The 25482-nt window shown below is 45.8% G+C and overlaps 1 protein-coding gene across 29 annotated transcripts in view; it reads left to right on the top strand.

Moving 5' to 3' along the window:
* The window catches only part of C4H2orf92 (chromosome 4 C2orf92 homolog), an 82167-nt gene extending 66056 nt beyond the window's left edge, over positions 1-16111 (top strand). For 14 of the 29 annotated variants that reach the window (XM_081484566.1, XM_081484564.1, XM_081484580.1 and 11 more), the window contains 3 exons: positions 4757-4870; positions 7114-7264; positions 8706-9131. In XM_081484566.1, coding sequence (XP_081340692.1) covers positions 4757-4870; positions 7114-7264; positions 8706-8838 — 398 coding nt within the window. In that variant the 3' untranslated portion in view covers positions 8839-9131. Of the gene's footprint in view, positions 1-4756; positions 4871-7113; positions 7265-8441; positions 9132-13826; positions 14130-14885; positions 15019-15538 lie in introns of those variants that run through there. The other 15 variants (XR_014051915.1, XR_014051914.1, XR_014051918.1 and 12 more) reach the window with 3 other exon arrangements.
* The last annotated feature ends 9371 nt before the right edge of the window (positions 16112-25482 follow it).

The following is a 25482-nucleotide window of genomic DNA, read 5'->3' as shown; positions in this document are numbered from 1 at the left end:
CAGTTGTGGTCTACGCCCTATCCCCCCCCCCCCCGCCCTTAGAGATGTCCCTCTAAGTTTTCTTGTAAAACTGCTTCAGTGTAGCTTTTGCATGTCTGTAAAACTCTTTATCTCTCTCTCAAATCTGAGTGATAGCTTTGCGGGGTAGACTATTCATGGTTGTAGGTTTTTTCCTTTCACCACTTTGAACATCATGCCACTCCCTTCTGGTCTGCAAAGTTTCTGCTGAAATGTCAGCCGATAGCCTTATGGGAGTTTCCTTATACACGACAAATTGCTTTTCCCTTGCTGCTTTGTGAGTTTCCTCTTTATTTTTTCTTTTTCTTTTGAAATTCTTCTTACTGGAGTATATTCTTTATCTTTAATTTTTGCCACTTTATATCTTGGTGCAGACCTTTTTGGATTCATTCTGTTTGATTCTGTGCTTTCTGGACCTGGATGTCTGTTTCCTTTCCCAGATTATGGAAGTTTCAGCTATTATTTCTTCAAGTAAGTTCCCTGCCCCTTTCTTCACTCTTCTCCTTCTTGGTCTCTGCAGTGTGAATGTTAGTTTTCTTGATGTTGTCCCAGAGGTTTCTTAAACTATCCTCATTTTTCAGAAACATTTTTAAATTTAATATACATATTAATATATTCCAGGCTTCCCTGGTGGCTCAGTGCTTGCAATTCAGGAGACCCGGGTTTGATCCCTGAGTTGAGAAGATCCCCTGGAGAAGGAAATGGCAAACCACTCCAGTATTCTTGCCTGGGAAATCCCATAGACATGGAGTCTGGTGGACTACAGTCCATAGATTTGCAAAGAGTTGGACATTACTTAGGATACACACACACATTAGTATATATTAAGCGCTTCCCTTTTGGCTCAGCTGGTAAAGCGCTTCCCTTTCGCTCAGCTGCCTGCAATGCAGGAGACCTGAGTTCAATCCCTGGGTTGGGAAGATCCCCTGGAGAAGGATACACACATTAATAGATTAGCATATTATATTTAATTTAACACAATATATTAACATATTTAAAATTTACTAACCTCATTTTTTGAAATGTTTAACATGTATTAACATATTAATATATTAACATATCCTCATTTTTTGAAATATTTTTTATTTAACATATATATTAATATATTAACATATCCTCATTTTTGAAATATTTTTATTTTACTTTATTTTTTAAAATTAATTAATTTATTTTAATTGGAGGCTAATTACTTTATAATATTGTGGTGGTTTTTGCCATACACTGACATGAATCAGCCACAGGTGTACATGTGTCCGCCTGTCCTGAACCCCCCTTCCACCTCTCTCCCCACCCCATCCCTCTGGGTTGTCCCACTGCACCAGCTTTGAGTGCCTTGTTTCATGCATCGAACTTGGACTGGTCATCTATTTCACATATGGTAATATATGTTTCAATGCTATTCTCTCAAATCATCCCACCCTCGCCTTCTCCCATGGAGTCCAAAAGTCTGTTCTTTAGATTTGTGTCTTTTTTGCTGTCTCACATATAGGGTCATTGTTACCATCTTTCTAAATTCCATAAATATGCATTAATATACTGTATTGGTGTTTTCCTTTCTGACGTACTTCACTCTGGGTAATAGGCTCCAATTTCATCCAGCTCATTAGAACTGACTCAAATGTGTTTTTTTTTAATAGCTGAGTAATATTCCATTGTGTATATGTACCACAACTTTCTTATCCATTTGTCTGCCGATGGACAACTAGGTTGCTGCCATGTCCTAGCTCTTGTAAACATTGCTGTGATGAACATTGGGGTACACGTGTCTCTTTCAATTCTGGTTTCCTTGGTGTGTATGCCCAGCAGTGGGATTGCTGGGTTGTATGGCAGTTCTATTTCCAGTGTTTTAAGGAAACCACACTGTTCTTCATAGTGGCTGTACTAGTTTGCATTCCCACCAACAGTGTAAGAGGGTTCCCCTTTCTCCACACCCTCTTCAGCATTTATTGTTTGTAGACTTTTCGATAGCAGCCATTCTAACCCGTGTGAGATGGTACCTCATTGCAGTTTTGATTTGCATTTCTCTGATAATAAGTGATGCTGAGCATCTTTTCATGTGTTTGTTAGCCATCTGTATGTCTTCTTTGGAGAAATGTCTGTTTGGTTCTTAGGCCCAGTTTTTGATTGGGTCATTTATTCTTCTGGTATTTAGTTGCATGAGCTGCTTGTATATTTTTGAGATTAATTCTTTGTCAGTTGCTTCATTCGCTATTATTTTCTCCCATTCTGAAGGCTGTCTTTTCACCTTGCTTATAATTTCCTTCATTGTGCAAAAGCTTTTAAGTTTAATTAGGTCCCATTTGTTTATTTTTGCTTTTATTTCCATTACTCTGGGAGGTGGGTCATAGAGGATCTTGCTGTGATTTATGTCAGAGAGTGTTCTGCCTATGTTTTCCTCTAGGAGTTTTATAGTTTCTGGTCTTACACTTAGATCTTTAATCCATTTTGAGTTTATTTTTGTGTATGGTATTAGAAAATGTTCTAGTTTCATTCTTTTACAGGCAGTTGACCAGTTTTCCCAGCACCACTTGTTAAAGGGATTGTCTTTTCTCCATTAACATTAATATATTAAGATATTATATTCAGTTTAACATAACATATGAACATTATTTAACATAACATATGAACATATTATATTTTTTAATTTACTGTCTTCATTGTTAAAATTCTTATTTCTTTTTTATGCTCAGCTTGGGTGATTTCCACTTCTCCATCTTCCAGTTTGTGGATCCGTTCCTCTGTATTACCTAATGTACTGTTGGTTCCCTCTAGTGTATTTTTTATTTCAGTTATTATTCTTCAAGTCTGTTTGTTTCTTCTTTATATTTGCTGACTCTTTGTTAAACTTCTCACTGTGTTCATCATTCTTCTAAGTTCATTGAGCATCTTTATGATCCTACCTTGACCTTTTTTATCTGCTAGGTTGCTTCTCTATACTTTGCTTAGTTCTTTGGGGGTTTTGTTTTATCCCTTCATTTGAAATATCTTCATATGTCTCCACATTTTACCTAATTGTGTTTATTTCTAAGTGTTAAGTAAATCAGTCATGTTTGCTTTTCTTAGAGAAGTGGCCTTATGTATGAGACTTCCTAGGGGGCCCACAGCCCACTTTCCTATGGTCACCCAAGCTATGTGCTCTAGCAGTGCCTGCTCCGTGGGCTTGATGGGCTCTTTTGTTGTGACAGGGCTGGCTACTGTGGGTGCTGGTAGGTGAGGCTGGCTCTTGACTTAGTTGGCTGCCAGGCCCTGCCTCGTGCCCTCTGTTGTTGTGGCACTGGGTCCTGGTGTGGCTGGCTGCACTGCCCAGGAGTCCTGGGACTGGTGCCAGTCCAATGGTGGGCAGGCAAGCCCCCAGCACTGATAGACTAGAGGGAGGACTCCAAGACTCCAAGATGGTGCTTGCCAGTCCCAAAGTCCTTGTGGAAGAACAAGTTCCCCAAAATGGCTATGCCAGCGTCCGTGTTCTCAGAGGAAGTCCCTGTTGCCTCCTCTCTCTCTGGGAGCCTCTCTGAGATCAGCAAGGGGGTCTGACCAGAATCCTTTCAAATTATTGCCTCTCAAATTATTGAGATTTTGTGTGTATTCTATAAGAGCAGAGTCTCTGTTGGTTTTTGTTTATTTGTTTTGTTTGTTTTTTTAATATTTACTTATTTGGCTGCACCAGGTGTTAGTCGTGGCAGGCGAACTCTTAACTGTGGCATGTGGACCAGGGATCGAACTTGCCTTCCCTGCAATGGGGGCATGGAGTCTTAGCCACCGGGCCTCCAGGGAAGTCCCTGGTTTTCTACAACCTTTTCTCTCTTCCATTTGCAAACCCTGCTGGCCTTCAGAGCCAGGAAGCTCATCTTCCTGGTGCAGGAGCCCTGGGCTAGGGAGCCCTAAGTGGGATTTGAACTCCTCCTCCTTGGGGAGAATATCCACAGTTGTGATTATTCTCCTGTTCGCAGGTCACCTTGCCTGCAGAGTAGGTCCTGATTATACCCTGTCTCACCATGGTTCCTTCTTTATATCTCTAGTTGTGGGAAATCTTTTCTACTGGTCTTCAGGTCATTCTCATAGATGGTCGTTCTGCAAATAGTTGTAATTTTGTTGTGCTTGTGAGGGAAGATGTGCTCAGGGTCTTCCTATTCTGCCATCTTGGCCACATACCTCAAGAAACAGTTTTTTAATAGTATTTTGTGGTTATGAATTGTTTTCACGAACATCATACTATCAGGGAGATAGGTCTTATTATCTCTTGTTTTATACTAGTCGACACTGGGGTCAGAGAGGCTCAGCAACTAGTTGAAAGGCTCTTGCTAGGTGCTGTAGGCGTGGTCCCTGATCAGTAGCACCAGCATCACTTGGGGTGCCACATCCCAAACTTACTGAATCAGAAACTCTAGGGTGGAGCCCAGCACTCTGTGTTCTAACAGGACCTCCTGGTGATTCTGATACACACTCCAGGGTGAGAACCACAGCCTGGGGCTATCCAGGAATGCGTTAGATTAAAAAAATAAACAGCGCACGCTCTGGAGCCTGTGTGCCTCAGTTAGAGGAAGCCCACATGCAGCAACAAAGCCCAAGTGCAACCAAAAATAAATAAATTAAAAACAACCCAAAACACTGATGTGCATTTGGACCTTTCTTCTGACTCCTCACTTTGACCCTGGAGGCATTTACTTTCATCATGAAAACAGAACTAGTCACAGGCCTCTGGTTGTTTTTAGATGAACCTGTTTTGTTTTGTCTTTTGTAGATCACATTGCAGAGGAGCAGAGGGATCAAGAATCCTCTCTATTCAACAGGGATTCGAGTGATACGCAGTCAACCACCATTGATAAAAGGAAGCTTCAAGAAGCAGTCAGTCCAGGTATTAATAATAGTCTGCACAGCGTGAGTGAAAAAGATGCCTCAGTATGGATGTCTTCAGAAGGCATCTGTTTGCCTTTCACAGTATTTTAGTGGAACAGACTAGATGTCAGCACACCTTTAATTTACTCATAAAAGCGTACAGACAGCAGTTAAAATTATAAATTAAATTAACTCCAGGAATTAAAAAAAAAAATCTGTCTTTTGGACATGCCACGAGGCATTCAAGACCTTAGTTCCCTGACCAGGGATTGAACCGGTGCCCCCTGCAGTGGAAGCACAGAGTCTTAATCACTAGACTGCTAGGGAAATCCCTAGCTTCAAGAATTTGCCCCTACCCTTTCAAAAAGATGGTCTTCCATGGCTCATATGGTAAAGAATCCTGCAATGCAGGAGACCTGGGTTCCATCCCTGGGTCAGGAAGATCCCCTGGAGAAGGGAACGGCAACCCACTCCAGTATTCTTGCCTTGAGAATTCCATGGACAGAGGAGGTCTGTAGGTGGTCTGTAGTCCATGGGGTCTCAAGAGTCAGTCATGACTGAGTAACATTTTCACTTTCACTTTCAAAATGATGCCACTTTGATGTTGTTTCTACACTGCCAGGGTCACTCATAACATAGGCGTCATGTTCACAGTCCTTGACATTACTGAGCACTGATGCTTTCTAACAAGCAGGAGGGATTACATGCCAAAGGTTAGCTTAGTCCTTGATCTTCACCTTGGATAGCCTGAGCTGGGCCCATTCAGAATGGATAGAAACTTAGCCATCATGGCAATGTGCTGGTACTAAGCCCAGGACACTCGCTCCACGTAGCCACTCACTATCAAAATCATAGCTGGTTGTCACTTGCTAACTCTCAGGGATTAAATGCTGAATCATCCCAGCAGAGCCCTTAGAGCTGCTTGCTGCTGCTGCCTCTTGACATACAGCTGATGAAATTGGGGGAGTTGGAGGTGCCCCAATTGTCTCCCTATATCCCAAGAAGGCCCTTGGCCAGCATCTTCCTGCCTGCATCACTAAGTTCCCCTCAGCAGCTCTCCACATCTGATTCCTATCATTGTACCTCCATGCCCCATTTCCCTGGTTCCTGTGTCTGTTTTGGGTCACATTACAAATGGAGTGACAGAAGCTCTGAGTCCCCAGTGTCAGCTGAGGACACCTTCCTTTGAGCTCTAGCTAAGATTGCCTTGTAGTCCCCAGCCCATATGCAGGGGCATTCCAAATCTACCCTCAAGCTTTCTGCAAGTCCCTCAAGGGTTGAAAGAGCTTGGCACCATGTTTGCCTTATGTCATAAAATTCCCCCAAACCCACACACACACATGCACACAAGTGTGCATGGCAGAATTTCCTGAAGCTGGGAATGGCGGCTGCATAGAAGAGACTGTATCTTTGTCCTGTGAAAGCCTTGGACTGGACACTTGACTCTGTTTTTCTTTTTTTGTTTATTGAAGTGTAGTTGATTTACAATGTTGTATCAGTTTCTGGTGTACAGCAAAGTGATTCAGGATATAAACATATACACACACACACACATATTCTTTTTCAGATTCTTTTTCATTACAGTTTATTATAGGACATGGAATATAGTTCCCTGTGCTATACAGTAGGACCTTGTTGTTTATATAGTTCATATATAGTAGTTTATATCTGCTAATCCCAAACTCCTGATTTATCCCTGCCCCCTCCTTCCCTTTTGGTAACCATAAAAGTTTGTTTTCTATATCAGTCTGTTTCTGTTTTGTAAATAAGTCCATGTGTATCATTTTTTTTTTTAGATTCCACATGTAAGTGATAGCATATGGTATTTGTCTTTCTCCATCTGACTTATTTCACTCAGTATGATCATTTCTAGGTCCAGTCATGTTGCTGGGAACAGCATTATTTCACTCATTTTTTATGGTTTTGACTCCATCTTTCTTAAAAGCCATTGCAGTAGGACTTCTCACCTCCATGGTGGCCCTACCTCCTCCTTGCATCTTCACTCTCACCTTTTTCTCTCCTCACCTCCTCCAAACTGGTTGCTTGGCTCCTTGCTAGCTCATACCCTCAGCAGCTCACCTTCACCACCAAAGAGGTCATGAATGTCTTTCCCTAAACATAGCCCGTTTCTTCCCCAAGAGGACTCCTGGAGCCAGCAGCTAAGGTTTTCATCTGGGATCCAAGCAGAACCAACAGGCTGTGCTCCAGATCTGTATGGGATGCCCACCCTCTGTTGACTCGGCTGTGTGTCTTCTCACTTAGATGTTCCAAGCAGGGGCATGCCGTGCTCACAGCTTCTGCAGTTCCTCCAGAAGAACATCATCATCGCTGCTGTCTCAGTGGTGGGAATCGTCATGGCCACGGTGCTGCTGCTGCTGGCATTGGTCACGTACATCAGGAAGAAGCAGTCCTTGTGAGTGGCTCTTAGCACCCGCCTTCCTTCCCGAGCCCACAGGTGTTTGTACCAGCGTTGGCTCAGAGTTTCTTCTGACCCTGGATCTAGGAGGAGAGCGGGGCCTCCGAGCCTGCTTGTGTGTCCGCATTAGTTGGCATGCTTCCTGGACACCCTGCCTTGTGGTTCTGATGCACAGCTGGGTTTGGGGTTTCCTGGTCTGGGCCATCCTGGCCTCTGAAGGCCACTGCAGATCAGGCCACACCTCTTCTTATACTGAGGGCCACTGAAAGAGGAGATGGGACAGCCTCTGGCAGGAAGGTCAGAAAACAGGAATGTGGGGGTAGGAAAGAATGGAAAGGCTCAGCTCCAGGAGTGTGGGGAGGGAGGCTCCGGAGGAGAGGAGAGGAGAGCTGATGTTCAGCTCGTTCACGCTCCTGCAGCAGCGCTGGTTGTTGGACTATTGAAAGATGCCTCTACTGGTTGGTAAACAGGCCCTTCCCCACCAGGACCTCCCCAGACTTCCCAGTCTTCCCTATGACCCAGCAAATGAAGGATTAATGTCTGGCACAGCAGGGAACCCTCCAGGACTCTGTTCCAACTGTGTCCATCTTGACTAGTCAGTGTCCTCCTGTACTAGCTGTTAAATACCTCAGTTATCCCCCTGATGGAAGAGCTCAACCACAGTGGCTCTGACCAGAAGCAGGCACAACAAAGGGTTTACAACATTATGCATTTGCAGTAACAGTACCTCGAAATTATGTGCCTCAGTCTGCATCCCTTGGGACACACACAGGGAATAGCAGCTCCCTAGGGCCACTCAGGTCCTGCCCACCACTGTGTTGGATACTCAGCCTGTCCGCAGAGAAAGGGGGCCATGGTGTGTGGTGATCCCACCCGACCCCATCACTGCAGTATTTACATTTCCCTACAACAATGGCATGGCTTTCCCTAAAAGTGTCCTATAAAAGGCCAAGGCTCCCAGGACCAATAACCCTTTCAGGCCAACCACCACCACCTCACACCCAGCTTTCTCCTCTGAGGCAGCAGTGGGTCCCTTGAAGTGAAAGGGGAGCCCTGAATATGGCAAATGTTAGAGAGAAGATTTAAAGAGCTCCTGGGAATAAACTTGACCCGTTTCATGGTTCTGACGGGGGCCTATCCATCAGATTCACCATTTCCTTCCTGGGTCTTTCAGAAGTATCAAAAGAAGTAGCGAAGGCTGCGGCTCCATTCCAAAGACAAGAATCAAAGCTGTGAAGAGCCTGGGTTGGTTATGAGAAAGCTGAGGATGGGGGAGGACATTTCCAGAGGCTCCATAATTCCCAGAGGCAAAAGGAATTTCACACATGACACACCTTCCCACTCAGAAATGTCAGCCTCTATTGCCTCCCAAGGAATGGACGTTAGGAATTGCTACACATTTAGTTGTGGAGTACAGCTTCTGTGTGTTTTGTTTTAGACGTTCTCCGGCAGATATGACATACAATATTTTTATAATGAATGGCAAGACTTGGTGGCAAAAGTCTCAAGACAAGAAGACCAAAAAACATGCAGGAAAACAGAAACAGTTGAAGTTAAATCCCGGTATCTAAGCCAGGTGGTGAGGCCAGCCAACCAGCACCTAAAGCTGTGATGTGAGGCGAGTCTCCATCCAGATGCACGGAAAGGCCTTTGGATTTCTGGCTGTGAGGTGCACCCTAAAAATGTTTACCTTTTCCTCTCAACTTTGAATGGACCAAGAAAACAGTTTTGACCACAGATTGCTCATGATGGTAACAGCATTAATGGCTGATACAGGAGACTTAGCATGTTTCCCGAGAGACTAACTTGACAAAACGATGGATTTATTTATTTATTAAAACATTGGTTTGTTTTCTTTCAGCCATTCATTGAACAGATATGAATTGAACAACTAATATACAGGCGATATTAAAATACATGAGGCAATCAAAGATATTTGAATCAGGCATGGCTATCACAGGTTTCTGAAGACATGGCAAACAGCCGGCTGAAGCTCTCTGGTAGTCAATTTATGCCTCTGTGTCTTCATTGCTAAAGGGGCCAAGGGTCTGAGGCTTGGGGTCCAGAGGAGAAAGGAGGAAAGAGGAAACTTATGTTGATGTTGCAAGAGCAAGAGAGTGGCCATTATAGCTCAGGCAGTTCTTGCCCCTACATTGGAAGGCAGGGTCTGGAGAGAAGGATGCTACCTTCCTGTCTCCTGGAAGGGGGTTCCTGCGGCTGGAGGAGGTCACCCTGCAGCTGCGTGTGTGACCACAGGGGTCCCTCAGGTGCACGTGCTCCAGGTGCCATCCATGCCTTCCCATGTCTCTTGAAGGGACAAGTAAAGTGAAAGTGAAGTCGCTCAGTCGTGTCCGACTCTTTGCGACCCCATGGACTGTAGCCTACCAGGCTTCTCTGTCCATGAGATTCTCCAGGCAAGAGTACTGGAGTGGGGTGCCATTTCCTTCTCCAAGGGATCTTCCAGACCCAGGGATCGAACCGGAGTCTCCCGCATTGCGGGCAGACGCTTTGCCCTCTGAGCTACCAGGGAAGCCCTTGAAGGGACACGCACCTTCTTATGTCTGGGAATGTGAAAGGGGCAATGGAGGAGCCCGGCCACAAGCACACTCTTGGGAGTGGATCTTAGTCATTCTGGGAAAGGCAAGGACAGGAGTGAGATCTGAGGTCAGAGGTTCAAGAAAGGGCTGCGGCCTAAGCAAAGTTCCCAATCAAGGGATGGGGAGACCTGGCCCAAGACATCTATGAGGAGCATGTTATTTGTAGACATTTTAATGACGGCCATTCCGACAGGTATGAAGTGGTACCTCGTTATAGTTTTGATTTGCAGTTCTCTAATTAGCCATGTTGAGCATCTTTTCATGTGCCTATTGAAAGTGAAAGTATTAGTCATTCAGTCATGTCCCACTCTTTCCGACCCCATGGACTATAGCCTGTCAGGCTCCTCTGTCCATGGAATTTTCCAGGCAAGAGTACTGGAATGGGTTGCCACTGCCTGTTGGCCACATGTATTTCTTTCTTTGCAGAAATGTCTACTTAGATCTTCTGCCCAGTTTTCAATTCAGTTGTTTGGTTTTTTGTTGCTGAGTTATATGAGCTGCTTATTATATTTTGGAAATTAAGCCTTTGTCAGTCACATTGCTTAGAAATCTTTTCTCCCATTCTATAGGTTGTCTTTTCATTTTGTTTATAGTTTCCTTTGCTGTGCAGAAACTTTTAAGTTTAATTAGGTTCCATTTGTTTATTTTTGTTTTTTATCTATTGTCTTGGGAGACCTAAGAAAATATCGGTATGATTTATGTCAGAGAATGTTTTGCCTATGATCTCTTCTAGGAGTTTTATGATGTCATATCTTATATTTTGGGATTCCCAGGTGACACTAGTGGTAAAGAATCCTCCTGCCAATGCAGGAGATGTAAGGGACACGGGTTCAATCCTTAGTTCAGGAAGATCCCCTCATGCCTGAGGGCATGGCAACTCACTCCATTATTTTTACCTGGAGAATCCTGTGGACAGAGGAGCCTGGTGGGTTGCAAAGAGTTGGACACGACTGAAGCAACTTAGTATGCATCTTATATTTAAGTCTTTAAGCCATTTTGAGTTTCTTTTTGTGTATGGTGTGTGGGAGTGTTATAACTTCTTTGATTCACATGTGGCTGTCCAACTTTCCCAACACTACTTGCTGAAAAGACTTTTCCCCCATTGTATATTCTCACCACCTTTTTAAAGATTAATTGACCATAGGTGTATAGGTTTATTTCTGGGTTCTCTAGACTGTTGCATTGATTCATGTCTGTTGTGCCAATACCATGCTGTTTTGATTATTGTAACTTTGTAGTGTTGTCTGAAGTCTGAGAGAGTTATGCCTCCTGCCTTGTTGTTTTTCTTCAGGATTGCTTTGGCAATTCTGGCTCTTCTATGACTCCATATTGTTCTAGCTCTCTGAAAAATGTCATGTATAATTTGATAGATATTGCATTAAATCTGCAGGCTACTTTGGGTAGTATGACCATTTTAGCAATCATTATTCTTCCCATCCAAGAGCATGAGATTTCTTTCCATTTCTCTGTTCAGTTTAGTCCAGTCACTCAGTCATGTCTTACTCTTTGTGACCCCATGGACTGCAGCACGCCGGGCCTCCCTATCCATCACCAACTCCCAGAGTTTACTCAAACTCACGTCCATTGAGTCAGTGATGCCATCCAACCATCTCATCCTCTGTCGTCCCCTTCTCCTCCCATCCTCAATCCTTCCTAGCTTCAGGGTCTTTTCAAATGAGTCAGTTCTTCGCATCAGGTGGCCAAAGTATTGTAGTTTCAGCTTCAGCATTAGTCCAAGGGACTCTCAAGAGTCTTCTCCAACACCACAGTTCAAAAGCATCAATTCTTTGGTGCTCAGCTTTCTTTATAGTCCAACTATCATAACTATACATGACCACTGGAAAAACCATAGCTTTGACTAGATGGACCTTTGTTGGCAAAGTAATGTCTCTGCTTTTTAATATGCTATCTAGATTGGTCATAGCTTTTCTTCCAAGGAGCTGCTGCTGCTGCTAAGTCGCTTCAGTCATGTCCAACTCTGTGCGACCCCAAAGACGGCAGCCCACCAGGCTCTGCCATCACTGGAATTCTCCAGGCAAGAATACTGGAGTGGGTTGCCATTTCCTTTTCCATTCCAAGGAGCAAGCATCTTTTAATATCATGGCTGCAGTCACCATCTTCAGTGATTCTGGAGCCCAAAATAATAAAGTCTGTCACTGTTTCCCCATCTGTTTGCCATGAAGTGATGATGGGACCGGATGCCATGATGTTAGTTTTCTGAATGTTGAGTTTTAAGCCAACTTTTTCACTCTCCTCTTTCACTTTCATCAAGATACTCTTTAGTTCTTCTTCACTTTCTGCTGTAAGTGTGGTGTCATCTGCATATCTGAGGTTATTGGTATTTCTCCCGGCAATTTTTTTCAGCTTGTGCTTCATCCAGCCCAGTGTTTCTCATGATGTACTCTGCATATAAGTTAAATAAGCAGGGTGACAATATACATCCCTGACATACTCCTTTCCCTATTTGGAACTAGTCTGTTGTTCCATGTCCAGTTCTAACTGGTGCTTCCTGACCTGCATACAGATTTCTCAAGAGGCAGGTCAGGTGGTCCGGTATTCCCATCTCTTGAAGAATTTTCCACAGTTTGTTGTGATCCACACAGTCAAAGGCTTTGGCATAGTGAATGAAGCAGAAGTAGATGTTTTTCTGGAACTCTCTTGCTTTTTTGATGATCTGACAGATGTTGGCAATTTGATCTCTGGTTCCTCTGCCTTTTCTAAAACCAGCTTGAACATCTGGAAGTTCACGGTTCACATACTGTTGAAACCTGGCTTGGAGAATTTTGAGCATTATTTTACCAGCATGTGAGATGAGTGCGATTGTACAGTAGTTTGAACACTCTTTGGCATTGCTTTTCTTTGGGATTGGAATGAAAACTGACCTTTTCCAGTCCTGTGGCCACTGCTGAGTTTTCCAAATTTGCTGAGTCATCTTTAGTTTCCTTTATTAATGTTTTATAGTTCTCAATGTATAAGTCTTTCATCTCCTTGGTCAGGTTTATTCCTAAATATTTTATTCGTTGGGGTATGATTTTAAAAGGTATTGTTTTTTTTTGTATTCCCTTTCTGATATTTCATTGTTGGTGTAAAGAAATGCAACTGATTTCTGTATGTTAATCTTAAATCCTGCTACCTTGCTCAATTCATTGTTCAGTTTTACTAGTTTTTGTGTAGCTTGTTTAGGATTTTCTGTATATAGTATCATGTCATCTGCATATAATGACAATTTTACCTTTTCCTTTCCAGTTTGAATATTTTTTTATTTCTTTTTCTTGTCTGATTACTGTGGCTAGGAAAGACTTCCAATACTGTGTTGAATAGAAGAGATGAGGGCATTCTTGTCTTATTCCAGATTTTAGTGGGAGGGCTTTCAGCTGTGCGCCATTCAGTATTTTATTGGTCATGAGTTTGTCATAAGTAGCTTTTATTATATTGATATATGTTCCCTCTGTACTCACTTTGGTAAGAGTTTTTATGAATGGATGTTGAATTTTGTTAAATGCTTTTTCTGCATCTATTGAAATGATCATGTGGTTTTTGTCTTTTGTTTATGTAGTGTATCACATTTATTCACATATGTTGAGCCATCCTTGTGAACTTCGGATAGATTACACTTGGTCATGGTGTATGATCTTTTTAATGTGCTGTTGGATTCAGTATTTGCTAATATTTTGTTGAAAATTTTTGCATCTGTATTCATCAAATTTAGTGGCCTATAATTTTTTTTTTTTTTTGGTGGTGGCTTTATCTGATTTTGGTAACAGTGTTATGGTGGCTTCATATGATGTCTTTGGAGAATGTTTCCCCCTCTTCATTTTTCTGGGAAGAGTTTGAGAAGGATCAGTGTAGGTTCATCTTTGTATGTTTGGTAGAATTTGCCTATGAAACCATCTGGTCCTGGACTTTTGTCTGTAGGAAGTTTTAAAATTACAGATTCTTTTTTTTTTTTTTTTTGTCCACAGTGCATGGCTTGCAGGATAAAAGTTTCCCGGTCAGAGATTGAACCCAGTCCACAGCAGTGAAAGTGCCAAGTCCCAACCGCTGGACCACCAAGGAATTCCCTAATTACAGATTCTGTTTCACTTCTAGTGATCAGTCTGTTCAAATTATCAGTTTCTTCTTGATTCAGTTTTGGTGGGCTATATGTTTCTAGAAACTTGTCCTTGTCCATTTCTTCTAGGTTGTTGAATTTGTTGGCATATAATTGTTCACAGTATTCCCTTATGGTTTTTTGTAGTTCTGAAATATCAGCTGTTATGTCTCCTTTTTTGTTTCTTATTTTGTTTATTTGAGTTTACTCTTTTCTTCTTGGTAAGCTGGCCAGAGGTTTGTCAATCTTATTTATCTTTTAAGCATGATAGTCCTCATCTTATTTAGAGAAAAGGAAAACCCAGACAGATAATTTCACTAGCAAGAGGTCATATAGCTAAGGGGGTATCCTGGCCTCTAATCTGGATCCAGGGTTTGTGCTGTAACCATTGAGTAGCCCAGCCCCTGTCATCTCCTGAATCTCCGGAAGGACCCTTGGGACATGCCAAGGAGGAATAAATAGGAAGGATTCTGATCTCCTTTTTTTTGGGAGGCAGAGTGGGTGAAGCAGCCCCAGGGGAATAGAGGTAGTTCTGAAAAAGCAAGCCTGGTAGATGTTTCCCAGCTCTGTGGTTTTCCTCGTTTGCCCTCCAAAACTGGGGAAGCCCCCAAAGCTTTTAGCCATGGGGGATGGGGGAGGGTAAAGGCCAGGTTGGGTATGAGTGGGACATTCTTGGCACCTGTTTCTCTCCAGTGAAATATCAGACCACTTTCTTCTGTTTGAATCCTACTGGGGCTGTCCAGGCCTTGGCCTGGAGGATGGACCAGCTCAAGGAGTCACTGTGACCCTTTAGGTCCAGGTTAATATCTCTGGATAAACTCCACTGACTTCACCTATGGGAGAACTCTTCAGACTCTCTAACCTACATCTCAGTCCAATTCCACAGGACTTCCCTTTGGTAACTGGGATCCTCTGTCCTCTTTAAAAAAAGGTTAAAAGGAAGCACCACACATGTAATCCTCCCTTTGAATATGATCAACCCAAGCTTTGAGAACTTGGAGTTTGACCAGTGACTGTAAGAGGAGACCCTTCCAAAGACAGCCCCTGAGTGAAACCGGCTCATGGTAGGTTTGCTGGGTTTTCTTCAGATCTGCTCCTTCACCCCTGTTCCAAAGAGTCCCTGATTTCTGCCCCCGCACGCAAGGCATTTCTTGGCTAAAATCTCAGTCTGGTTTTCTGACTTCACTTGGCTGGTGTCCCCCCGGGCATTTCTAAAAATGTTAACCTGGCCTCAGATCCCACTTTTGGCACCTCATTCAAAGACCTGACTTATCCCAGCTCTGCCTTAGGCCCCCTCTCCACAGAGAAGCACTGTGATGTAACTAGATAAACCTTGGCCACTCTAGGGGACCTCAACTCATCTCCCCTCTATGGGCCTCTCCTCTTCTACACAATGGACAGCCTAAAATTTGCCTTGTTTACACTGCAAAGCTGTGACAGACAAGTGTCAGAGTCAACATAAACGTCAACATTGCCCAAAATGAGTAATAATGACCACATCTCTGTGGATCAGACACTAGGCCCAGCACTTTGCATCTATTAACCAATTTATAGATAGTAAGTCATTTCCCCCTTTGCTTTTAGGGACAGAAGATGTTTCTTCAGAAGATAAAAGAAAGACTGAATTCAGTATGGTGCAATACCCACTGTGTGTGCCAAGCTGTCTGTGCTTGGTCTTCTTGCCCCCTTGAAAGCCCCTCTCTTTTTCTGGGTATCTTAGCATTATCATCAGTGTTAGGGTAACCAAGGCACAGTAAATGCTTGGGAGTAGCTTAAGAATTCTTTAGAAATTCATTGGAAGGCTCAGTGTTTACCAACCAAGTTAGGGTCAGCAGCAAGCATGGAATGACAATTAAGTATAAATGGTTCCAGAGTGTGTCTGTCACCCGGCCCCAACCCCACTGGCAGCTGCTCAACATTTGTGAACAAAGAAAATGAAGTGAGATTTCAACAGCTGCTCTGTCTCCCTTTCAGGTTAACATAATTCTAGCTCGGATATAGCCTGAATATGTTTGAATGGTGATCCCTAAAAAGATATGTCCACATCCAAAAGCCTAGACCCCCACGAGTATTACTTTCTTTGAGAAATGGATTTTTATAGATATAATCAAGTTAAGGCCTTACTAATTTATTTTTTATTAAACTACAATTGATTTACAATGTTGTATTAATTTTTCCTGTACAGCAAAGTGACTTGGTTATACATGTATATACATTCTTTTTTATATTTGTAATTAAGGATCTTAAAATGAGATAATCTGGTTTGCCTGGGTGGGTCCTAAATCCAAGGTCAAGTGTCATAAGCAACAGAAGAGGAAAGACAGACATGCGGAGAAGACAGAGGCAGAGGCTGGAGTGATGTGGTCACAGCTGGGGCATCCCAGGACTGCTGACAGCCACCAGAAGCCGGAAGAGGTAAGGCAACATGTCTGCTCTAGAACAGGGGTCCCCAGCCTCCAAACATGGACCAGTACCTCCTGTCAGATCAGCGGCAGCTTTAGATTAGGAATAAAGTGCACCATTAATATAATGCTCCTGAATCGTCCCCAAACCATCCCCATAAACCAGTCCATGAATAAATTGTCTTCCATGAAATCGGTCCCTGGTACCAAAAAGGTTGGGGGACTGCTGTCCTGAAGCCTCCAGATCCACTGTGGCTCTTTTTTCTTAAAGAAACTGACTGACTGGCTGTGCTGGGTCTTCGTTGCTGCCCGGGCTTTCTCTGGCTGTGGTGAAGGTGGCTGCTCTCTCGTCGCGGTGTGCAGGCTCCTTGCTGCAGCGGCTTCTCTTGTTGCAGCTCCCGTGCTCTAAGAGTGCACTTCAGTGGCTGTGCCACAGGAACTCACTTGCCCCAAGACATGTGGGATCTTCTCGGACCAGGGATCAAACCCACATCTCCTGCATTGGCAGGCGGATTCTTTACCACTGAGGGAAGCCCCTGATGACACCTTGGTTTTCAGTTCAGTTCCGTTCAGTTCAGTCGCTCAGTCGTGTCCGACTCTTTGCGACCCCATGAACTGCAGCACGCCAGGCCTCTCTGTCCATCACCAACTCCCGGAGTCTACCCAAACCCATGTCCATCGAGTCGGTGATGCCATCCAACCATCTCATCCTCTGTCGTCCCCTTCTCCTCCCGCCCCCAATCCTACCCAGCATTAGGGTCTTTTCCAATGAGTCAACCCTTCGCATGAGGTGGCCAAAGTATTCGAGTTGCAGCTTCAACATCAGACCTTCCAATGAACACCCAGGATTGAGCTCTTTTAGGATGGATTGATTGGATCTCCTTGCAGTCCCAGGGACTCTCAAGAGTCTTCTCCAACACCACAGTTCAAAAGCATCAATTCTGTGGCGCTCAGCTTTCTTCACCGTCCAACTCACATCCATACATGACCACTGGAAAAACCATAGCCTTGACTAGACGGACTTTTGTTGGCAAAGTAATGTCTCTGCTTTTAAATATGCTATCTAGGTTGGCCATAACCTTCCTTCCTAGGAGTAAGCGTCTTTTAATTTCATGGCTGCAATCACCATCAGCAGTGATTCTGGAGCCCAAAAAAATAAAGTCTGACACTGTTTCCACTGTTTCCCCATCTATTTCCCATGGAATGATGGGACCAGATGCCATGATCTTAGTTTTCTGAACGTTGAGCTTTAAGCCAACTTTTTCACTCTCCTCCTTCACCTTCATCAAGAGGCTCTTTAGTTCTTCTTCACTTTCTGCCATAAGGGTGGTGTCATCCGCATATCTGAGGTTATTGATATTTCTCCCGGCAATCTTGATTCCAGCTTGTGTTTCTTCCAGCCCAGCGTTTCTCATGATGTACTCGGCATATAAGTTAAATAAGCAGGGTGACAATATATAGCCTTGACGTACTCCTTTTCCTATTTGGAACCAGTCTGTTGTTCCATGTCCAGTTCTAACTGTTGCTTCCTGACCTGCATACAGGTTTCTCAAGAGACAGGTCAGATGGTCTGGTATTCCCATCTCTTTCAGAATTTTCCACAGTTTCTTGTGGTCCACACAGTCAAAGGCTTTGGCATAGTCAATAAAGCAGAAATAGATGTTTTTCTGGAACTCTCTTGCTTTTTCGATGATCCAGCAGATATTGGCAATTTGATCTCTGGTTCCTCTGCCTTTTCTAAAACCAGCTTGAACATCTGGAAGTTCACGGTTCACGTATTGCTGAAGCCTGGCTTGGAGAATTTTGAGCATTACTTTACTAGCATGTGAGATGAGTGCAATTGTGCGGTAGTTTGAGCATTCTTTGGCATTGCCTTTCTTTGGGATTGGAACGAAAACTGACCTTTTCCAGTCCTGTGGCCACTGCTGAGTTTTCCAAATTTGCTGGCATATCGAGTGCAGCACTTTCACAGCATCACCTTTGAGGATTTGAAATAGCTCAACTGGAATTCCATCACCTCCACTAGCTTTGTTCGTAGTGATGCTTTCTAAGGCCCACTTGACTTCACATTCCAGGATGTCTGGCTCTAGGTGAGTGATCACACCATCGTGATTATCTGGGTCATGAAGATCTTTTTTGTACAGTTCTTCTGTGTATTCTTGCCACCTCTTCTTAATATCTTCTGCTTCTGTTAGGTCCATACCATTTCTGTCCTTTATCGAGCCTATCTTTGCATGAAATGTTCCTTTGGTATCTCTAATTTTCTGGAAGAGATCTCTAGTCTTTCCCAATCTGTTGTTTTCCTCTATTTCTTTGCACTGATCGCTGAGGAAGGCTTTCTTATCTCTCCTTGCTATTCTTTGGAACTCTGCATTCAGATGGGAATATCTTTCCTTTTCTCCTTTGCTTTTTGCTTCTCTTCTCTTCCCAGCTATCTCTAAGGCCTCCTCAGACAGCCGTTTTGCTTTTTTGCATTTCTTTTCCATGGGGATTTTCTTGATCCCTGTCTCCTGTACAATGTACCTTGGTTTTAGAATGTGAAAAATCTGAAATCACCTCCAGAATGTGATGATAAATTTTTGAGGTTTTAAACCACGCAGTTAGTGGTGACTTACTGTGGCAGTCCTGAAAAACAGATACATGGCCATACGCACTGTCTCTGATACTTAAGTCTTGAGGGCATGTAGGATTGGCCTTGGGAGCCCCTGGGGATTGAGGCGCTGAGAAACGCACAGGGTTGTGTTTAGGGCAGCCAGGAAAGTGCACAGTGGTGGCCTGGCCCTGAGGTGGTGGCTAGCAGGTTTGAAGTTTCCTGGGTTTAGCTGCAGGGGAGCCCTGGGCCCATCCTCTGCTGGGCTGGGCAGCATCACCCCAGACCCCCAAAAGTGTCACCACAAGGGAGGGAGGAAGCAGGGAAGGAGGTGAGGGCCTTCCATGAAAACTCCCTGCCAGCCAGGCCTGGTGCCCCTGAGGGTTGGGAGCAGTGGGGATGGGGAGAAGGAGAATTGGGTCCAAACAGGATGGGAGAATAAGGTTGGGGAAGGGTACAAGGTAGAATAGGGTGGAGCACTGGGGCACTGTTGGGGAAAAGGAGGGTTAGGGAAGAATGATGTGGAGGGAAGGGAGAAAAAAATAGAAGGGGATGGGTGGGGAGGAGAAAGGAAGATTGGGGTGCAGGGGAAGAGTAAAGAAATGGGATAATGGAGGAGTTTTTTATTTATTTAATTTGTATTTTGTCAGGGGTAGTTTGAATGGAGGAGTGTAGAAGTAAGGAGGGGAAGGAATAAGGAAAGGGAGACAGGAAGGATTGTGGGGTCTGGATGAATGCAGCAGAGGGGTGGGGAAGGGGCTGTTCGTAGTTGGCATCGGCAGCATCATCAACAACAATATTATTTATTGAGCACTTGTCTCCATCGAGCAAGCGTATAGCGGGCACCTCCCTGTGCCGGACACAGTTCCCTGGCGGCAGAAACCCCCCCACTCCCCCGTCCTCCCAGAGCTCATTCTGGAGATGGCGTGGCCCTGGTCTTTGTGTCAGTGAGCTGACTCTTTCATCATGGGGTGCATGTGATTGTTCCCATTTCACAAACAGGGAAACTGAGGCCAGGGAGGGGAAGAGCTAGTTTAGTGAGAGCGGGGCCCTGGTTACCCCACAGGTCTCTGGGTGCCTGGCCAGCCACTTCCACCTTACGTCCATCTGCCCCCAGACCTCACCGCTCCAGCATTTCCCATGCATGCTCCCCTGGGAAGCGGGGCCCAGCTGGACCCCCGTACTGGCCCCACTTTGACCTTCTCTGAGCCTCGGTTCCCTCATCTTGACAATGGGGTAGGAATTTATCTCCTTTACAGGGCTGTTGGGTATTTCATTCAGCAGCACATATTTATTAGTTCCCTCCATGTGCTGGTTGCGTGTGAGGCTGGCTGCTGGGGATGTGGGGAGAGCAGGTGGATTGGCTTCCTGATAGCAGGCTGCGAGTGCCCTCCTGAGCTTGGAAGGAGATGTGCTGTCAGGCTTGGGTATACAGCAGGCACACCATAAATATCAGATTTATCCTGAGCTACCGACAGGCGGCGCCCCCGCCCTCGTCCCACCCCCCTGCTGGCCTCCTCCCCCATCTGCACTTCCATTTGGGAAATGAGCTGGGGTCACGGGCCTCCAGGCTTCACCAGCGGCCTCCCCATGCCGACGGGCCCGCTGGGAGCCTGCTTGGAGCCGTCTCTCTCCCTCTTTCTGTACCAGAGAGCCTGCTCCCTTTGTGTTCTCAGTTTGCTCAGGGTTTCCACCTCTAGCTCAGTGGTTGGTCCAGCCAGCCTGGCCCTGGCGTAATGAGGGGGTGTCACCAGACAGCCCCAGGGATTTCAGAGCAGAGCCTTGGAGAGGCTCTGGGTTCCCTTTGAGCCAGAAGACCTCAGGCTGTGCCACTTTACTAGCTGTGAGATCTCAAGCTTCAGTTTCCTCTTGGCCTCAGTTCCTCTGTCTGTAAAATGGGGCTAACCTGCTCTGTGGGGCTGTTGTGAGCATTAAATGCACTTTAGCTGGGTCAACACACAGCTGTGCTCAATTTAAAGAAATAAAGGAATCTTAGCTGTTATGATTTTTTGAATTTGTGTTTATTTTTGACTGGGTTGGGTCTTCATTGCTGCAAGAGTGCTTTTCTATAGTTGCGGCCAGTGGGGGCTACTCTTTGTGGTGGTGCGTGGGCTTCTCTCTGCAGTAGCTTCTCCTGTGGAGCACGGGCTCTAGGTCATAGGCTTCATTAGTTGTGGCTGGCGGGCTTTAGAGCATGAGCTGTTATGATTATTCTGAGAAACTTTGACTCTTCACCTGTCTAGCATCCTTCCAATCATAGCCTCCAACTTCCCTTTGGGTTCTTCCCCCACCTCAGTGAGACGTGGATGGCCTTTGTGACCAGTTCTCATTCAATCCACTGGTTTCAGGGGCTGACTGAGGGAAGAACATGTGATCCACTCAGCCACTGAGCTTTTGCTCAAAAGTGGTTTTTGCTGGGAATACTGAGAAACAGATGTTTGCTCCTGAGTGGGGTTTGAGGCTGAGTTGCTATCTTGGACCACAGAGAGAAAGTTGTCTGAGAATAGAGCCAACAGATAGAGGAGGTGATAACCCTGAGAACATCATATGAACCTTCAGCAGGTTGTTCTTGCGGTCCATACCTAGGCTTTTCATCCACCATGCTGTGTTTGTTCAACTCTATTATATACCAGCTGCCATTACAGTTGCTGGGGATGTAACCAGAAACAAGACAATCTTCACCTCACAGAGGTCCAGTCCCCAGTGCCCCAGGGCCTTTGTGCTTGCTGTTCCCTCTGCCTGGAATGCTCTTCCCCCAATATCTCCATGGCTCCCTCCTGCGCCTCCTTCTTCAAGTCTCGACTCAGAGATTATCCCCTTGGTGAGGCCTGCCTTAGCCTCCGTGTTCAAAATCACACACTTGTGCACCTTTTCTACCCTTTTCTGATTTTATTCTTTTTCTGATTTATTTTATTCTATAGAATACTTGCTTATTTTGTCACTTCTCTATCTCCTCCGCTAGAATGTCAGCTCCATGAGGGAAGGGGTTTTCTTTTTTTTAATTTTTAAATTTATTTTATTTTTAAAAACTTTATTTTGTATTGGTTATAACCAGTTAACAATGTTGTGATAGTTTCAGGTGAACAGAGTAGGGACTCAGCCATACATGTACATGTATTCTCCTCCAAATCCCCTCCCATCCAGGCTGCCACGTAACATTGAGCAGAGTTCCCTGTGCTGTACAGTAGGTCCTTGTCGGTTACTCGTTTTAAATATAGCAGTGTGTACATGTCCATCCCAAATTCCCTGACTGTCCCTTCAAAGGAGGGGATTTCTATCTGTGTTGTTCACAGCAGCTCCATAGTGCCTAGAACAGAGTGTGCCAGAGGGTAGGTGCTCGGTTTGAATAAATAGGGAACCCCCAAAGACTGATCTAAAGAGATGACATTGTCATTGTGGTTTGGATGTTTAATAAGAAGGAGCCGTCTCTTTGCTGACCCTCAGAGGAGGGCACAGCACATGGCTGCTGTAGCAAATTGATTCTCTTCTGTTCCTGGGTAGTTCAAATGGTAAAGAATCTGTCTGCAATGCCGGATGGAGACCTGGGTTCAATCCCTGGATCAGGAAGATCCCCTGGAGAAGGGCATGGCAAGGACAGAGGAGCCAGGACAGAGGAACCTGGTGGGCTACAGTCCATGGGATCGCGAAGAGTCGGACACAACTGAGCAACTAACACTTTCTGACTTAAGCCAGATTGGATTGATTTTATTGGGGGGCGTGTCACTTTCACCCTTAGTATCCTAAATTTCTCTTGGAAGGATGCTATACTCAAGAGTCCCTGGAGGGTGCAAGGAAATCCCGTCCCTGCCCTTGGACATGCAGTCACTAGCACACTATAGAGAGATGCAGGAGGTGCTGGTGATGAGGATGATGGTGATAATGGAGCATTTGCTCTAGTGCTTGTGAGGTGGGTACCATTATCATCCCTATTCCTGAATGAGGAAACGAAGGCACCAAGAGGTCAAAGAACTTGCTCAAGTTCCCTCAGCTGTAAGTGGAAGGACCAGATAAGAACAAAGTCACGTTGTCTGACCACCCAGAGGAAAGGAAGGTGCTGCATGGCTGAAGACACCGAGGAGGGAGGGAGTTCAGTAGGGGTGGGGCCCTGGGAGGACCATTGTGCTGAGATGTGAGCCTTCTCTGGCAGCCTGAAGCCTCCGCCCCATGGCCTACCTGCCGGATGTCACCTCCACCCCCGCAGTGGCCTGGTGTCCTTTTAGCTGTGGAACTAAATTTGGCTGGCTCAGGGGCAGGTGAAGCCAGCACAGAGTCTCATACCACCCAGTCTGAGGAGGGGGAAAGCTTCCTGGAGGAAGCTGCATTTAGTCAGAGACCTGGAGGAGGAGGAGTCGGGTACGGAAGAAGAGATCAGGAAAGAGAGTTCAGGCTGGGACACGGCTGGCCAAAGGCCCCGGGGAGTGTGAAAGTGAGTGATCAGCTTCTTCCAAGCTCTTCACATGTCTCAAGTGCATGTTTACCCAAACCCACGCTGGGCAAACGCACCGCAACTTTCCCAGCCCACATTTCCATCCGTTCACTCTTTCCTCTGCGATTTCAAAAGACGCATCCACCGCCCTCCACTTTGGCAAAACACATGGTCTTATCTGCAGGCCCATCTCAGAACTGTCTGAGCACCCAGCTGGCCTGGGCCCCTCAGAACGTGGTCTCTGGGATGGAAGGGGGTGAGTGGGTGGCTAAGCCAGTGCCTTTCTGAGGCCGGGAGCCTCTTTCTCAGGCCTGAAGACCCTGGAATCTGGAAGTCCCAAATGCTGCCTCCCCTTGGGTGCCCCACAGACAGGCTGCACACATTCCAGCTCTGGTGGGGGCGGGGCGGCCCCACAGGAGCTGCTTTACAGGCAAGCTTCCCTCCTCCTGTGTCCACCTAGGCTATGGGGCCAGATCACCCTGCTTTATCACATCTGGCCACTTGGAGTTGGTGGTTTAACCTCTCTGGATTTCACTTACCTTATCTGGAAAATTGATTCATTCAGTGGTGTGGCACATAGTAAGTGCTCAGTAAGAGTTACTATTATTATTGTAGGTGATGTGGTTCGGATGCTGTGATTTCTCTCCTCTCCAGTTCTTTAGGGTGTTCTTTCTGCACTACCCCGGGAGAAGAGCATGCAGGATGGAAACAAAGATGTCTTTCTGCATCCTGAACTTCACCATGTCCCTGGGGAAAGGGGAGGCTTCTAACAAAAAGAGTTTTAGGGGAAATCTATGGGTGGGGGTGCATCCCAGGTGGCTCAGTGGTAAAGAATCCACCTGTGAATGCAGAAGATGCAAGAGACATGGGTTCGATCCCTGGGTTGGGAAGATCCCCGGAGGAGGAAATGGCAACCCAGAGCTGCGTTCTTGCCTGGAGAATCCCATGGACAGAGGATCCTGGTGGGTATAGTCCATGGGGTTGCAAAGAGTCTGACACGACTGAGTACAGAGCACACACATATATGTAGGGGAAGCTGGAGCTTAGAGAAAAGATTTTCTGAGTGGGGAGAGTGGGGTTTAGGGAACTGGGAGGTAGTAGAGATTGTGGAGAGGGCCCCAGGAAAGGAGACCTGGGGTAAAGCATGGAGGAAGCTCCAGGCCTGTTGGGGAGCTGAGCCCAGCCCCCTTCTGGCAGGGCTCAGGCACAAGAGAAGAAGGGTTCCCGGGGTCTCAATAGTGGGCCTAGGAAAGCTCCACATAAGTCCCTGAGACCCCACAGTGAAGGGCCACTGAAGAGGTCCCCACCATCCAAGAAGGCAAGGAGGTGTGGGTGAGCAAGCCCCTGAAGTCTCGGGGCACCAAGGGTCGATGGGGCAGCGTGGATACCAGGACAGACTCGGCCTTGCAGCCCGACAGCTCTGTGGGCCGAGGGAGCAGATGTGAGGTGTGGTCACATGGTCAGAGGGCGGGCAAACATGGGAAGAAAGGATGAGAAGAGGCTGTGAGCAGTGCAGGAGGTGGTCAGCTGCCAGGTGTGGGGTGTGGGGCCGGGCTGGGATCCAGGGGGTGCTGGGGGTACACACTATCTCCCAGACTTGACAACACAACCAATCCCTCTTAGAGTCTGTCCCCAGCACCCCTGGGCTGCATCGGGCTCCACTGTGTACACAGTGTTTAGGTTTCTGCCATCCCAGCTCTGGCCTCCCTGAACTCAGCTGCCCCCTTGTTGAGCCTGTGAGCCATCCGAGGGCAGGAACAGGGCCATCCTTGTTGGCCTGATGGCTGGCGCACAGGAAGTGCTCTGAACCTTTGCAGTCTGGACCTACTTCTTAGGTTTCTCCTCTCTCCAGCTTTCACCTGCTTGTGGAATGAATAACTCATATGAGCAGTTCAGCCATGGTCAGGCCCCAGGTCCACACCCCCTTGGGAGGGGAAAGTAAGGGCTCTCTAGTTTCTAGCGAGTCCAGGGGATCCTCCTCCCATTGCCACTACCCTACCCCTTCTCCAGCACAGCCTCCCTCTTCTCCCCTCCCCATGTTTGGGGGATGCTGTTGGAAGCATCCTACTAGTGTAAGCCTGCCTGTGGCTCGCCCCATTCCTGCCACTGC

Source organism: Giraffa tippelskirchi, chromosome 4 (genome assembly GCF_054371585.1).
Source record: "Giraffa tippelskirchi isolate mGirTip1 chromosome 4, T2T-mGirTip1v1.2.pri, whole genome shotgun sequence".
NCBI classification, from domain to species: domain Eukaryota; kingdom Metazoa; phylum Chordata; class Mammalia; order Artiodactyla; family Giraffidae; genus Giraffa; species Giraffa tippelskirchi.
Note: the sequence above shows the minus strand (reverse complement) of the source record. Positions and strands in the feature narration are given on the sequence as shown.